Consider the following 16,028-nt stretch of genomic DNA (forward strand, 5'->3'; position numbering starts at 1 on the left):
TTTAACAACTATTTATTGAGTGCCCTCCATGTACAAGGTACTGATCTGAGAATTCCAGCATCATGACGTTATTTTGGTCCTCTTCAAGTATGAAGGACAAACATCAACGAGTGATATAAGTATCTCATTCTCTCTCTTCCTAGACTGTAGCTGCCTAACCATGGCTTATCTGTCTTTTTAATCCACCTTGAGTCTAGTATGTTACCATGTACATAATAAGCCCTAAACAAATGTTTGTTAACTTGAACTAGATTTAGCAAATATGGCAGGAATTATGCATTTAAGTGAGGGAAAAGGCAATTCTGTAAATACAGCAAGATACCACTTTATAAATGTTAAGTACCAACTATTTTAATTCAGTACCATAAACACATTTTTGGAATCATAAGACCTGGTTTCCAGTCTTGGCTGCACCACTTGTCATATGATCATAAGCAAGTCATTTGACCTCTTAGCCTCAGTTTCCTCATCTATAAATAATCATATTTACTTGAACTGCCTGTCATGGTTGCTGTAAGTATTTTTATAAATTGTAAAGCATGACATAAACATGAATTATTATTATTCAGGACTGGCTGCATGCAAGGCACATTTGCATTCTGGTCCTTTGGAGAATAACACATTTTAAAAAGCCCCAATATTTAAATTCATGTTGCCAAAATACTATGTACTTACCACAAAAAATAATAAAAATAAAATATTCTGTTACAAAATTAGTAATCAGACAAAACAGGAGAAAAATGAAGAGGAAATGAATAGGAAATTTAAATCTCTGAATGCTAGCACTTGAAGAAAAGCAAGTTTAATTAGAGGAGCCCAAGGTAATAGAGGAGTACTTAGGAAAATTAGCCTTAAGGCCTGACAGAACTATTACTTTATGTCTAATTTCATTAAAACTTAGGAATTCCTTTCTCCTTATTAGAAATGTCACAACTACCCTTCTATTTCTCATGACTGGGGGGAAAAGGGACTGATTTGGCTCACAAAAGAAAGAAGAAAAGAATAAAGAGATGGAGCAGGAAAGGGAGAGAGAATGAGAGAGAGAAAGAGGAAGAGAAGGAAGCAGAGGAAGGAAGAGGGTAATGTTTCTAAAGCGATTAGGTTAGAGAGGCAGGAAAATATGGTTAATGAGTATTTAGATGTATATTTTAAAGAAAGTGGTTAATACAAATAAATAAAAACAAGAACCATTCCCCTAAGAAATAATCTGTCAAAGAATATAGACAAGAATCTTTCAAAAGAAAAAAATGCAAGCTATCAACAATCTTGGGAAACAAGGCTCCAAAAATAATTTAATAAGAGAAGTACAGATGAAAATAAGTAGGATCTCACCTTATCTCCAATAGACTAACAAAGATTACAAAAGGTAAAAATGTTAGTTAATGGAAGGGTTGTATGAAGACAGGCATACTAACTGACTGTTGACAGCCCTGTGAACTGGTCCAACTGTTCTGGAAATTCTTTTGGAATTATACTAGAAACTTCACTAAACCATATGTATCTTTTGATCCAATGCTACTACTGCCAGGCACATACTCTAAAGAAGCCAACGCAATAGGAAAAGGCCCTAAATATACGAAAATACTTACAGCAGCACTTTTCAGAGCAGCAAAGAAATGGAAGAATTGTGGGTGCCCACTGACTAGACAATGGCCGGACAAACTGGGAGATATGGATGCAATGGAATGTTATCATGTCATGAGAAATTATAAACCTAAAGAATTTAGAGAAATTCAGGAAGACTTGTATAAATTGATGTGGAACAAAGAAAGCAAAAGCAGGAGAACCAGAGTATAAGGAAATATTACTGTACTGATACAGTAAAGGAAAAAGATACTGAAAGACTTCATGATTCAGATCGATCCAGTGATCAATTAAGGGTTCAGATGGTAAAGCATGACTCCCCCCTCTCATGAGAGACGTGTCGGACTCTAGGTCCAGAATGAAGCATTAGGTGTCAGATGTGGTCACAGTGCTGATCTGTTTTGCTTAACTTTGCTGTAAGAAGAGTTCTATTGATGGGCATGGTTGGTGAGTAGAAATTAGGAATTTATAGCAACATCAAAAAATTATAAAAGAGATAAAGGGAGATTAAATTTTAAAAATACATTACCTATGGTCAAATTAACTGAAATAAAAGCCATGAAAAGAGTAGCACAGTCTGCCCATAAAGCTCTATGCCCCCCCGCCCATTATAAAATACAGAGTCCTGTTTGGCATGTAAAGCCCTTCACGGCCTGGCTTCTGCCAAATTTCCTGCATTTGTTACGCTTTGGTCTTCTTGACACACTCTAATTTCCAGGGAAATGTTCCCCTGATCTACAGAGTCATCCCACCACCACCTCCACTCCTGCCAATCAACTCCCTTCTTAGGAGCTACTTCCTGCATTAAGCAGTTCTTAACACACCCTCTCCACCCATTCCTTCTTGTATTTACTTACTAGATATTTGGTATTCAGTGATATGTGTACAGGATGATTCTTGGTAGCATATAAGGCAATGACCCACTTGCTTTTTGTCTTTGGGTCAAAGACAATGCATCTAGTGTGGGGCCTAACACATAGCGGGCAGTTAATAAATATTTGCTGGTTGACTTATGGAGAACTATAAAATGTGCATAACCCTAAAGGAGAGTAAAGATGAAAGGACACTGGAAAAACACAAGCTTCTAGAAGTCAGCAGCGGTTTTCTTTTTTGTAGACAGTAACCAGCACCGGGACATTGCACACAGTATGTGCTTAATAAATGTTTGTTGAGTTAAATAGGGAAAAAGACACCCTATCATGCATTCTCCATATCAGCCTCCAGTTGGTGCCACTAGACCAGGACAGCTTGGTTTCTCTTGGAGAGGATAGGGTAGGGAAAGAAAAGGCAGAGTGGAAAAGCTTTAGGGAAGATGAAGAGAGGGGCAAGTTAGTTCCTATGTATGGGAATGTTCACAAATTATGTGTTTGTGTCTCAAGGAGTAATACAGCATGTGAGTCTAACACATGTGAGGATTCTTATGAAGTTCATTTTCTAAAGGATTTTAAATAATTCCTTTGCAATATATTGTTGATGTTTATTTCCACTATTACTTTAAAAAAAAAGATTGCCTAAGCAAAGAAAAACTTCAGCTCTTTCAACTGTCCATATTATCACAAATCCCAAAATGAGTAATGTAATATCTGTTCTCGTCTTATAACTTAGTTTTACAATTTTAGCACCTAGCTACTACTGGGATAATAATAGCTACTATTTATGCAAAATATTTTTTATACATTTGATCCTCACAACAACCCCATTATCACACCACACCACAGTCCCATTTTATTAGAATCTGAAGTTGAAAAAAGACTTGCCCAGGACCACACCACTCTTAAGTGTGAGGCCAGATTCCAAATATGTGGTACCACCAAGTAACAGTAAGTGCCTTGGTCTCATCCTCATGCTCATTTGTCCAAATGATGCTCAAATCATCTCCTTTGATACTTTACCTGAACGATTTTTAAATTTTTTTTCTGGGTTTCCTAAAGTTTCCAGTATTTCACTTAGTCGTAACGAGACTTCAGCCATGACCACAGGGCTGACATCTTCCATTTTACAAGAATGAATCATCTCATTTATCTGCCAAAGCAGATGAATCCACTAAGGAAAGAAAACAGCGAACAAAATAATTTTTTTAAAAGATCAAGTTAAAGCAACATGGATTATCTTTTGTTTGGTGGTTCATATATATAAGTACACAAAGGAGAGACAAGGACTAGTCCTGCGATTTCATTGGTATGGGGAACTCCCAGGAAAGGAAACTCCCTCCACCAATGCATGTTGGCCCATTCTCAGCAATTTCTAGTCTTACAGAGTTGCCTAGAGAAAGAGCTAAGAGTTTAAGTGACCTGCCCAGAGTCACATAGCCAGAAACAAACACACTGTCTAAACAACTCCAAGGTTTCTGGGACAAGGTGGAGCAGATGGGCAACAGAGTGGCTTATTCTCTAGCTTACAAAGGGCAAGAGGGCTGAGAAGAAATTTTTCCTTGGAAGACCCAAGATGGGACAAAATGTCCCATCATCACTGTAGGTAAGCTAATGTTGACTGGGCCTCCATGCAACCTCATGTTCCCAATCTTCAGTAGCTTCAAGATTATAAGAAAATTAGCTATTATAGTTTCCTTCTAAAGCTTTGAGTGATAAGCTTAGGGAAATGGTTTTAATGCTTTTCCCTTCGCCTGAATTCTCTCCTGACAATAATCTACATGTATTACTGGGAAACAAGATGGAAATTTGGTATTTGGTTCCCTGTGTTCTTTATTATCCAATTCCTCTATAGATTTATCTCGGTTGATATGATCTGAGAAATATGCTTTTATTGATGCTTTGTCTCTCCAACAAAACACAAAAAAATTAAGGAGGATGAGAGACTTGCAAACCAAAGATCACTTGGCATTAAGTTTAAGGATATATTGTCTTAAGAGACATGCAAAATCTAAGTTTGAAGTGTTAGCCAGAATGGATAACTGGCCGATCCCTCAATTCAATATTGTTTTTCTTGCTTCCATTGTAGAAAGACAAAGTGGGGCATTGCAAAGGGCACAAGATTTGGAGCTGAAATCCTCTATCTGTCCCTTACCCCCTGTATGACTTTAGGCAAATCATTCAATCTCTCCAGACCCTGGTTTCCTCATCAGTAAAAAGGGGGTTGGGGGATTTAGACTAGATGGCTTCTGAGGTCCATTCCAGCTCTAGGAACAAGCCATTCCAAGAAGGCTCTCCCTCCTCATCCAGACCTTTCAGAACGCTTGCCTTCAAGGTTCAACCCAGCTGTCCCCTCCCCCATGAAACCTGTGCTGATCCCTTGCCCTCGCTGGCAGCAGTCACTCCTTCCTCGATGTTCCTTGCATTGCCTGTGTAAATTTTCTATGCCATCCTTCCCCATTCCATTCCCAATAGAATGCAAGCTCCCTGATATAGGAACAGTTTCATTTTTGTCTTTGTGTGCCTCAGATGGTGTCTGTACACTTCAAAGATGCTTAAAAAATAATATGACATTGAAATGGATTGAGTTTTTCAGACTGTGAGCTCCTTAAAGGTAGGGAACATTTTTGTCTTTCTTTGCATCCCTAGTGCTCAGCACACTGCCAGGCACACACCAAGTATTTCATCATCATCATGATGATTGAATTATAGACAAAAAATAATCCCTTTAGTTTTGAAATGTGGATTTTAACTTAGATTAAGCATAATAAACTATAAGCACACGAAGAAAAGCATAATAGAAAGAAAAAGAAATACTTTGTTAGTTTTGACTTTCTGGACAAACTTGAAATACTCCATTTTTGCTGAGTAGATCCGCTGGATTCCCATTTTGCATTTCTGCCACAGGAACATTATCAGGTCAGTGACAATCTCACTATCAGGTTGAACTTTCTGAAAAGGGGTGTCAGATTAAAGGAATAAATAGATTGATCCCAAACAGTTTTCAATAAAAAAAAAACATAGAATAAACCAAATCTGAATGCTCAATAGAATTTTCCCTTTTTTATTTCTTTCTGAGAATCTAGAAGGATGGGAAAAAAGAAATGGGCTAGTGGGAGAAATAAGTAGGACAGGGGTGGGAGATGAAATTAAAAAAAATTAATCATCTCAAGAGGAGGCAGAAAACCATCCTCTTTCCACATCTTTGTTTCACTGGAGTCTGATAACAATAAAAACTCCCATTTATAGAACACTGCCTCCATTATCTCATTTGATCCTCACAGCAATCCTGGGAGGTAGGGGCTACTATTATTCCCATTTTTCAGATAGGGACATTGAGGCTCAAGGAACTTAAGTGGCTTGTCCAGGATCATGCAACTAATACATTTCTGAGGCAGGATTCAAGCCCAGATCTTTGTAACCCCCAAGGCAGTGTGCTGTGCCACACTGTTTCTTGGATGACTAGCAAAGACCATTACATATCATTAGGGACTTAATAAAAATTACTTGACTCAGTAACAGGTCAGTTCCTTAACATAAGTTACATACTCTTTTAATCCAAAAGAGGAAAGCAAATACCAGCATATGTGAATTGCTGATGGTTTACAAGATATTATGAGTTTGCTTATAAAATGATCAAGAGAGAATAACATCAGAGGGAAGAAAAATTATTTGAAAATCTCTTATCCCCGTAAGCCTTGTTTCTCATCCTTACTCTCTGTTATAATAATTACCATAATTCTTTACGAAAGGAAAGAAAGAAACACCTGATTTCAAAAAGCTATCATAGGTCAAATCCTTTTGCAACAAATACTGTTATGATAGAAAAATCTCATTAAAATGGAAATTTTTTCCAAACCTCCAATTATGGTCTACTGATTTAACCAATATTGGATGCAGTAAAATTTTTATATTACAAAACAATTTTAATAATTCCTATTAAAATAATTTAAATGGGATATGAACTTAAGAAGACAATACTCAGAAAAATTTATACTCAAACACATAACCATTTCTAAATAATTTCAACCTATGAAATAAAAAAGAAGTAAAACCCCCAAACTAAAAAAAAAAGACACTCAGCTTGGCAGCCATGGATTTTGGAAGCAAAACTAGTTAAACAAACATTCACAAAATGATTGACACAGTTTCTCTGACATTTAGAAAAAGAGCTAGAGTGGGCATGTGCCAAGAAGAAATCATTAGTACTGATGCTCATCATTTTATAGAGAGAAGCTGGATATAGGGCAGCTTTCAATAATGAAATATATTGAAAATTATGATCAATCAGGATTCTGATATGTATTATTTTTAATTTTTTTGATAATGTAGAGAAAGCATTATACAGGATTTTAAAAGAAAGGCAGACTGTGTGAGCACCTGTGTTGGTAAGCAAAATGGCCTTTGTTTTCTTTGAGTAATCCTTACTAGGTGCTAAGCCTCAGGCCCAAACCCCTATTAGGTGTGGAGCCTATGTGGGTGTGGATTGATGACTGGGGTGGGGCCCAAGGTGGGGCTGGCTAAGGGGAGGTGTTAACTCCAGAGCCATGCCTTATTAGGTGTTAACCTAATCTATGTGGATGGAAACTCCCAGGGTCCTAAGGGGAGGAGCCAACTCAAGAACCAATCACCAGAGCCTAAGCTCTGGTCATTCAGATGACGTTTGATGATGTCTGAAGCCCTATAAGAAGGGAGGACAGAGCCATTTGTGCAGGGCTCTCGAGATGGTGTTGATGAGGAGACTCCGGGCAGCTGTAGCTAAGGAGCCCTCCAGCTTGTAAACCCAGATGCTGAGACCTTGTTGGGCTCTGGTAACTATGTATTGGGATTTGAATCAGACAAGGTATGTCTGTTGATGTTTCTAATTTGTTTGTATTTTATTCTGAAGTTCAGGATGCTGGTTTTTTCCTCTGAACTAAGTGAATGATATTTGTATGCTGAATTAAAGTAAGTTTGTCAACCCCTTCACCTTGCTTTCCTCAGTTAAGCAGATCAAAAAGACCTATGCTGTTGGCAGCTTTCTGGGTGCTGGCTGTGGGTGGATCTTACACCCCCATAGAAGCTGCTAGCCGGATTGTTGAAACAGCACCTCCATTTTTTTAATCATATAATATCATGAAAAAATGTCAAAAATATTCATTTCACCTCATTATCGGAACAAATGAAGGAAAATAACGTTGACCCCAAGTGGAAAATGTCATCAGAATAGCTTCCGGATAACATGTGAGAGTCTTGATTCATGAAACAGAAAAAAGTTAACATAAACTTAGTATCTAATTACAAAATGATGAATAGAAAATGTTCAAAGAAAGCAAAACTGAGAACCTTCACTTTAGCTCTAAAATGCAGCAAACCATATCCAGGACAAACTCACTTCTAGAAAATATTCTTCATTGTACCAGGGGGATGTAATTAGAGTGGATTTTTCAGAAAACCCAAATTTATAACTAAAGTGGGGAGGAGTGATTCCAAAAGGACTCTATTTTTACGAAGTTTGCTTTGAAACAGCCAGTTTCCCTATGGCATTTAAACTGTGACTGAATTTTCACCAATTAATTTTACATGCAACTTTTTAGGAACACACTTGCCATATAGAGTGGCAAATACTTAGGGATATCCTATAGGACTATCCAATGGGCAGTGCTGATCTACCCTGAGTGGCAAGAACCTTAGAATGCATCTGGTCCAACTTCCTCACTTTCCAGATGAGGAAACTCAGGCCAGTGTAATGGTGTTAAGTGACTTGCCTAAAGCCAAACAGGTAAGAAGTGTCAGAAGCAGATTTGAACCATGACCCTCCATCTGACTCCAAAGCCAGCTGTGCCTGCTCCCTCACCCTCACCTTCTATGAATACACCCAGGCAGTCCCCAGATAAATTTCAGAGGAGCTCAGGTCAGCCAGGAGCCACAGAGGTTGCTAGGCCCTGTGACAGCAGAGGACAGGAGGAAGAAGAGAATCAGAGATTTTTGCTCATTCCCTCTGATACAAATGGCAAATAGCTCTTTTTGATTCCTTCATCATCATTAAATGAGGGGGCTGGGATCTGATGACCTCTAAGGTCCTTTCCAGCTCTAATACCCTATGATCTTGTCATCTTTCAATAACTGTTGGCATCTCTTGGCAAAAGGCTCATCAGGAATTGCCAGGTAGCCACAAGCATCAATAGCCATGCTCGTAGTTCAACTGTCTTAGCCCAAGCTGCAGAATCTGAGACAGATCTGACCTTCTATGGCATGGGTCTGGATTCAAAGATTGGACTGAGGTCCAGAACCACCCATGAGACTCACTTCTAGGCACAGATAAAGCCTGAGAATCATCCTAGAACCTCAGTGAAGGTGCTAATAGAAAGGAATAAGAAGGCAGCAGTGAGTGACCCTGCTCTGCCATGTTTCTTGGAATCTAGTTTCTGACAGAGTAGGTAATTGGTTCACTTGGATCCAATGTGACTAATTTAAAGGCATGTTGTCTTGTGTCATCCCAAACACCTGGGGTATGGAATACTAGAGCTGGAAGGAGGGGGAAAAAAAGAAAGGGAGGATGGGAAAGAGGAGGAACAGGAAGCAGAGGAGGAGGAGGGGAAGGAGGAAAAGGCTGAGGAATAGTGAAGAGGAGGAGAAAGAAGAGAAGGAAAATGAACAGGAAGAGGAGAAGAGGAAGAGGAGGAGGAGGAAGGGAAAGAGAAAGAGGAAAAGAATGAAGAGAAGAAAGAAGAGAAGGAAAAAGAGGAGAAGAGGAGGTGAAGAAAGGGGAGAAAGAAGGAAGAGGAAGAAGAGAAGGAGGAGGAGGAAGAGAACTAGCATTTGTATGTCACTTCAAGGCTTGCAAAACACTACGAACAACGGACCACTGAAGGTTTGCTGGATCACCCCAAAGTGACAAGTCCCTGGGGACATGTCATTGGCTCACGCTCCTGCCTAGAATTCTCTTCCTCTTCATCAAATTCCAGCTAAAATCCCACCTTCTGCCAGCAGCTTTTCCCAGTCCTTCCCTCTGAGACTACCCCCAATTCATCCTGTCTATGGCTTGTCTGTACATAGTTGTTGCGTGCTGTCTCCCCCATAGACTGTAAGCTCTTTGACTAACAGGAGAGCCTTTGGGTGTTTTCCTCCCAGAAGCAGATAAGGCAGTTCAGCTCGCCCTCCTTAGAGCTCACTACAAGTCCCCATGACAAGGACACCTTTCTTCTGCACATGCCTGGGTGTGCACCTGCTGAGTCCTCCCAGTGGAATGGAACCTCCTTGACAGCAGGGGCTATTTTGCCTTTGTCTATACCACCCTGGGTCTGGCACATAGTAGGTGCTGGATAAATGCTTACTGATGGATAGAACCACCCTTCCACATATAGGTTGCACTAGCAGGTGAGAAAAGCCTTCCTGTGTCCACGTGGAAAAACCCTAACATGTTCTGACAAACGCTCACCATGAAACACGATTTTCTTCCCCGCACTTCGAGCTCCATCGGTGGCACTGCTGCCTCCTTCCCCGGTGTAGGCCAAGCCTTTATTTCTCTTGACGTTGATCAAGGGCTCCATCGCAACCAGAAGCCTTAAATCCATCTCAGCTTTTCTTGAGGCTGGGTCCTTTCGACTCTAAGGAACATTATCGGCCCCACAAACATTATCGGCAGCTCACCTTGACCTTGTCAATATGAAACAAGGCAAGACGGGGGTGGGGGGCAGGGGGCAGCAGGGCACGTTACCTGGAGGAAGTTGATAAACTGAGCAGCGGTACAATTAAATAAATTCCATTCCTCAAAGGTGAAAGATAATTTTATCAACTTTACAGCGGCTGCAATCGAAACACCATCTTTCCCCTCGACGGCGAGTTTCATTTGAGAAGAAGCCGAACAAATTGTCTTGAAAAAGTCAAATTTCCCAAAGACTGTTGGTCCGCCACTTAAATCTTGAAACAGAAAAAGAAAGAAATAAAATCAATTCTAAATGTTCTTTGAAATGTTGGGTTTTCAACGGTCCCAAATAGCCTTATAGTTAATAATAATGATGAAACTCATGTGGGAAGTAGGATTATAAATCACTTTAGAAAACAAACCCATCTAAGGTAGTGAGTTCCCCTCTCACGTAAGGTGTTCAAGCAGAGTTTGACAATTTGCAGGGATGAAATAAAGGGAGATTCTGCTATCAATCAGGAGGTTGCATCAGATGTCAGATGGAGCAGAGGGCCGAGCACTGGACCTGGAGTCAGGAAAACCTGAGTTCAAATCCAACGTCAGAGATTTGTTCCCTGGGGAAGTCACTTAACCATTGTCTTCCTCAGTTTCCTCATCTGTAAAACAGGGATGATAACAGCACTCCCCTCCCAAGGTGGTTGTGAAGATAAAATGAGATGATACTTGTGAAGTTTGGGGGTTTTTTGGCCAACCTTCAAGCACTATGGAAGTGCTAGTTTTCATTACTGCCATTCATACCACTGTTCTTCTAGCTCTAGGATGCTGTGGTTCCATAACCAGAATGTTTGGCACAACCAAAGGTAATATGCTTCTAAGTTACTCTGTCTTTCCCAAAATGAGTTCTATGGGTTTTTGGTCCATTTTACTCTGGTTATTTGAGGGATGTGAAGACAAGCCAGCCACTGGGAGGGAGTCCTGGCTCCCCAAACTCTCACACCGACTCACCCCCACCTCACTAACCTGCTGAGTCTCAGCTCTTGTCTTCCCCCTCGTCTCTGAGAGCAGTTGAGTTCCTGCATCCTCTCGGACAACCATATCCCAAAATGTGTTCTCATTGACGCCCTGGACTACTATGACACGCCTCTGCCATCTGCCTCTCCTCTCCCCCCTGCCCCTCCCACCCATCTCTCCTTTATGTTGCTCAAAGAACCATCTTTTTTATACACAAATCTGCTCACATCCCTCCCTGGCTCAGCAACCTGCTGGGGCTCCCCATTGCCCACTGAGCCAAGCTCAAATTTCTCTGCCTGATGTTCAAAGCCTCCCACCTACACCTTCCACTCTTCCCTCATGTTCCCACCCTCCACATCACATTCTTGTACTGTCTCCCCCATTAGAATGCCTGCCCTGGGAGGGCAGGGATTGGTCTTTTTACCTTTCTTTGGGTCCTCACCAATTGTCCCAGTGCCTGGTGCAGAGTGAGCCCTTGATGAAGGCCTGGGTACTGAGTGCCACTCAAATATGCCCAGCCAGCTCCTGCTTCTGTGACTTTCCTGTGCCCAGAATGTCCTCCCTGCCCTCCGGGGCTTGTTGAATTCCTAAACCTCCCTTAAAATTCCACCTTAACTTTCCCCTCCTTCATGAGGCATCAAGGGGGCCCAGCGGATGGAACACTGGGCCCGCAATCACAAAAGACCTGAGTTCAAATCCAGCCTCAGACACTTACTAGCTTGTTACCCCGGCCGGTCACTTAGCCTGTGCCTGCCTCAGTTTCCTCACCTGTGAAATGCAGATAACACCACCTCCCTCTCAGGGTTCTTGTGAGGATCAAATCAGCTACTATCTGGAAAGCACGTGGCACATAGTAGACATTTAATAAATACTTGTCTCCCTTCCCTTCACAGGCTCTTCTCTGGTCCCTTTGGTCTTGGTTTTGCACCTTTCTAAATAAACATTCTATGACACTGCATATCATCATTGGGTCTCATCCTCCAGTACCCCAGATTTCAAGCTCCATGGGGATCCTGCCTGTATCTACTTCCGTCTTCTATCTCCCCAGTATCTATCACAACACTGTACTGTGGTTAATAAATGCTTGTTAAAAGATTGAGGATGAAAGAACTAAGTTTCCCACAAGAGAGAGGGCAGTAGTTTGAATGAGCATTACACTGAAAGCCAAACATTACGGTTCTTCCCGTGATTTGCCTTGATGACTAAGTATTTAACAGGAGACATGAATGCTTTTGAGGCAGCTAAGTGGCGCAGTGGATGGAGCTCCAGCCCTGGATTCAGGAGGACCTGAGTTCAAATCCGGCCTCAAACACTTCCTAGCTGTGTGACCCTGGGCAAGTCACTTAACCCAGTTTGCCTCAGTTTCCTCATCTGTAAAATGAGCTGGAGAAGGACATGGCAAACCACTCCAGTATCTCTGCCAAGAAAACCCCAAATGGGGTCATGAAGAGTCAAACATGACTGAAAATGCCTGAACAACATAGGACTGGTTTTCTTCTTTGGCCATTCTTAGTGGAATGGTCATGTGATATCTTAAAAATTCTGGGAAAAAATGATAAAGATGATACAATAAGAATGCATGGTAGCATTTTATAACATCTGTTTAAGGGACTATAAAAAGCATTTGGCTCACTGTCAATGCAAATACAAGACTGTGGGAGTATGAGATGATGCTAATGACCCATCATCAGTAGAGAGTGAACCTTCAGTTATGGCCCCTCAAGCCACACAATGAACCATTTCACAAGCTCTAAACACAAGCTCTAAATCTATTGCCAGATCTCATCTGGAATCTGTCTTCACCTGAGAAGAGCTCGCCACCTGCCATGAAGAGCTCCGCAAAGACCTCCCGAACCTCCAGCTCCTCCGACATGGGGGGACCCGTCTGCAGCACTCGCCTTCTTGGTTCCGAAAGGGCTTCCAAGACAGCCAGGAACTGGGATGAGCTGCTGTCAAACATCTCAACCAACAGCTTTTCCGTGGGAGTACGCGGCCATTGCAGCTGGAATCGAAGGAAAAAGAAAGACCTAGAGGGGTCCACCAAGATCGTCTAGTCCCCTTCCTGCATCCAGCCCTTCCATCTCATCTCCAGCTTCTCACTGGCTCCCCCCATTGCCGCCACAATTCATAACTACCCCTATTCACTATAGAGCAACTGGTATTCATCCAGTCATCAGGACCATCTCTCAGAAGGGCAGTGGGGCAGGGGAGGGTGAAATAATGGAGGTAGTAATTCTCAGGAGAAAATAACAGAGAAAAAAAGCACATTTTGCTCCAGGTGTCTCTACCCCACTGCAAGACATCCTGGGTAATAAACAGGAAACCAAGGTCAGTCTGACTGCCAAGAAAGCAGCACTGCTTAGCAGAATGGACCTGTAGTGGCTAGACAATAACCATGGAAGGGTGGGTGTGTGCCACATCCAAAGGGGACAGACCAGCCAGGAGGAGGAGAGGTGTCCCCAACTCAAGAAAAGGACGCACCACTACAGAAATCCACAACCATATGGGCAAAAGTGCGGATAGGAGAATTTTAGTGACATTAAAAGGAAAAACAAAAATGACGCAATTGTAGAAAGAGATGCCCATTCTTCCCCCACATCCCAGCCAGATGGATGGTGGGCATGCTGCTTCTTAACAGATCATAAAACTAGCACAGTGGGTGGGTGGGCGCTTCAATGACATAGATATTGGCTATAAATTTCTGTCTTCTAAAACCAGGGCAAATGATAAATTCTTGACCTGCTTTGCTTATAACTTCATCTCTCAGGAGGTAATTAATGATAATATCTGGCATTTATATAGTCCTCTAGGGTTTGCAAGGTACTTTGCATATGCTAAATGATTCAATCCTTTGCTCCCTTTTACTAATGAGGAAATTGAAGCTGAGAGAGGTTGAGTGACAGGATCACAAAACTACCCATTGTCTGATGCAGATCTTCCTGCCTCCAAGCCCACCACTCTACCTATTACACTACTTACCTGTTTTACTAGAAACTTCAAAGGGAAATGGTATTCTTAATTATGCCCATCCTAAGAACTTTCTGAGAATATGGAAGGGTCAGAAATCACAAGAGAAGTGACCACCATCTTAAAATTCAGAACTATCAAGGAAAGGAACACTGGGCACAATCCCAGGTGTAAGAACAATGCAGCTGCTGTGGGAGTACAAGACCAATAACACCAGCACACAGAGGGGGGGGCTGCTAGCACAGGTGCTTTCATCTGTTTTTCTAAAGGAAAGCAACTTAAAAGGGGTCAACAATCTTACTTTAATCAAACATATATACAGCATTCACTTAGTTCTGGGGAAAAATCAGAACCCTGAACTTCAGAGAAAATACAAACAGAAATTACAAGTAGAAATTATATAAACAGAGCAAATACAAACAGCAAAGACCAACAGACAGGGCTTCCAACTGTCTGACCATAGCAATACATACATAGTTACCAGAGAGAGAAGCATCAACATCCGGGTTTTTCAAAGCGGTTACCTAGAGTCTCATCTGGACAAATCACACAAACACTCTTCCCATGAATGAGCCCCAAAGCAAAATGCTAACCTCAGAGTGTGTGTGTGTGTGTGTGTATATATATATATATATATATACACACACACATACTTCTTTAGGGTCAGAGGGTATCACAACCCTCATGACCCAGGCTCATGTGACTCAAACTCATGTGACTCAGGCTTCCATGTGACTTAAGCAGGTCACATGGGCCTATTAATGGATGGGAAAGATCTTCCTATTAAGCAAAAATACATTAACAATACACCAGGGTACTCTAGGGCAGGGGGACAAACAATCAAATTACCCTTGTTTCAAAAGCTAGCATTATTTGAACTTCCATTTTCTGAATGGTTCTTTCTGTTCACCAAGATTTGTTACTCCACTATATACTAGGCTAAATCTGGGGTTCTTAAACTGGGGTCCATGAATTTACTTGGTCTTTTTTTCTCTTTTTTTTTAACATTTTGATAACTACAATTGCTTGTAATCTTCTGTATTTTATGCATTTAAAAATATTATTCTGAGAAAGGGTCCATAGGCTTCAATACACTGTCAAAATGGTCTAGGACACACGCACAAAAATGGTGAAAAACCCCTCCGTTAGATTTTTTGAAAGCAGATTTCAAAAAGATTAAGAATCCCTGGACTAAACCAAAGGTGGGCAGGCAGAAGTTTTAGGATTGCCAGGAAAACAGGTTTCAAGGTCTTCAGAGAATAGATATGTATTACACCATGTCTACAATGTCTAAATTCATGAACGGTAAGAAGTCCTAGAAAAGAAAATCCTGGCAATACAATCACAACTGATCCTAATGAGGAAGAAAGGAGGTAAGACAGCCAGAAAGGAGCCAATACTTTCACAGCAGAGGGGAGGAGGGGGAGGCCAACACACAAAAGGGAGCTGGAAATACAGTACCAGGAAGGAGATGGGTAACAGGTCTAACCCTAAAGCCCCCTCCGAGGCTCTTTTGCCTCTGACCTCGTTTGTCAGGGCTAAGTGGCTGTGCCAGGTCTCTGGAGCCAGACTGGCCTTGATGGCTCAGGCCTGACTGGCAGACAGACCCAGCACAGAGGGTCATGAGCTCCAAGGGCACTTGGAGGTCATCCAATCAACCCCTTCATTTTATATTCAAGGAAACTGAGGCCTACAGAGGCAAATGCCCCAAGGTGGGGCAGGGTATGAGCAGCAGAACCGGGATCTAACCAGAATGCCCCTCTCTCCTAGCCCAGAGCTTCCCCCCCCTCATTCCTCTCCTGGTCAGGGCCCCTGCTACCTGAAAAACGCTCCTCATTGACAATCTTCTCTGGTCTATTCAGGTCCCACAGCAAGGAGAAACCAGCCCATCCACTATGTGGGTGAGTCCTTGCTGCCATCTGCTAGGCCCACAGATCCCGTGGGTTCTGGAGTGATCCAGCCCTACCCCG

The 16,028-nt window shown here is 41.8% G+C and overlaps 1 protein-coding gene across 1 annotated transcript in view; it reads right to left on the reverse strand.

Moving 5' to 3' along the window:
* Positions 1-16,028, reverse strand: part of CFAP54 (cilia and flagella associated protein 54) — a 303,572-nt gene that overhangs the window by 253,022 nt on the left and 34,522 nt on the right. The window contains exons 10-16 of the mRNA XM_036760711.1: positions 12,895-13,093; positions 11,212-11,223; positions 10,153-10,334; positions 9,874-10,042; positions 7,599-7,684; positions 5,271-5,405; positions 3,477-3,627 (exon numbers count right to left, since the gene is read on the reverse strand). Of these exons, the coding sequence (XP_036616606.1) occupies positions 3,477-3,627; positions 5,271-5,405; positions 7,599-7,684; positions 9,874-10,042; positions 10,153-10,334; positions 11,212-11,223; positions 12,895-13,093 (934 nt within the window). The remainder of the gene's footprint in view (positions 1-3,476; positions 3,628-5,270; positions 5,406-7,598; positions 7,685-9,873; positions 10,043-10,152; positions 10,335-11,211; positions 11,224-12,894; positions 13,094-16,028) is intronic.

Source organism: Trichosurus vulpecula, chromosome 5 (assembly GCF_011100635.1).
Source record: "Trichosurus vulpecula isolate mTriVul1 chromosome 5, mTriVul1.pri, whole genome shotgun sequence".
NCBI classification, from domain to species: Eukaryota; Metazoa; Chordata; class Mammalia; order Diprotodontia; family Phalangeridae; genus Trichosurus; species Trichosurus vulpecula.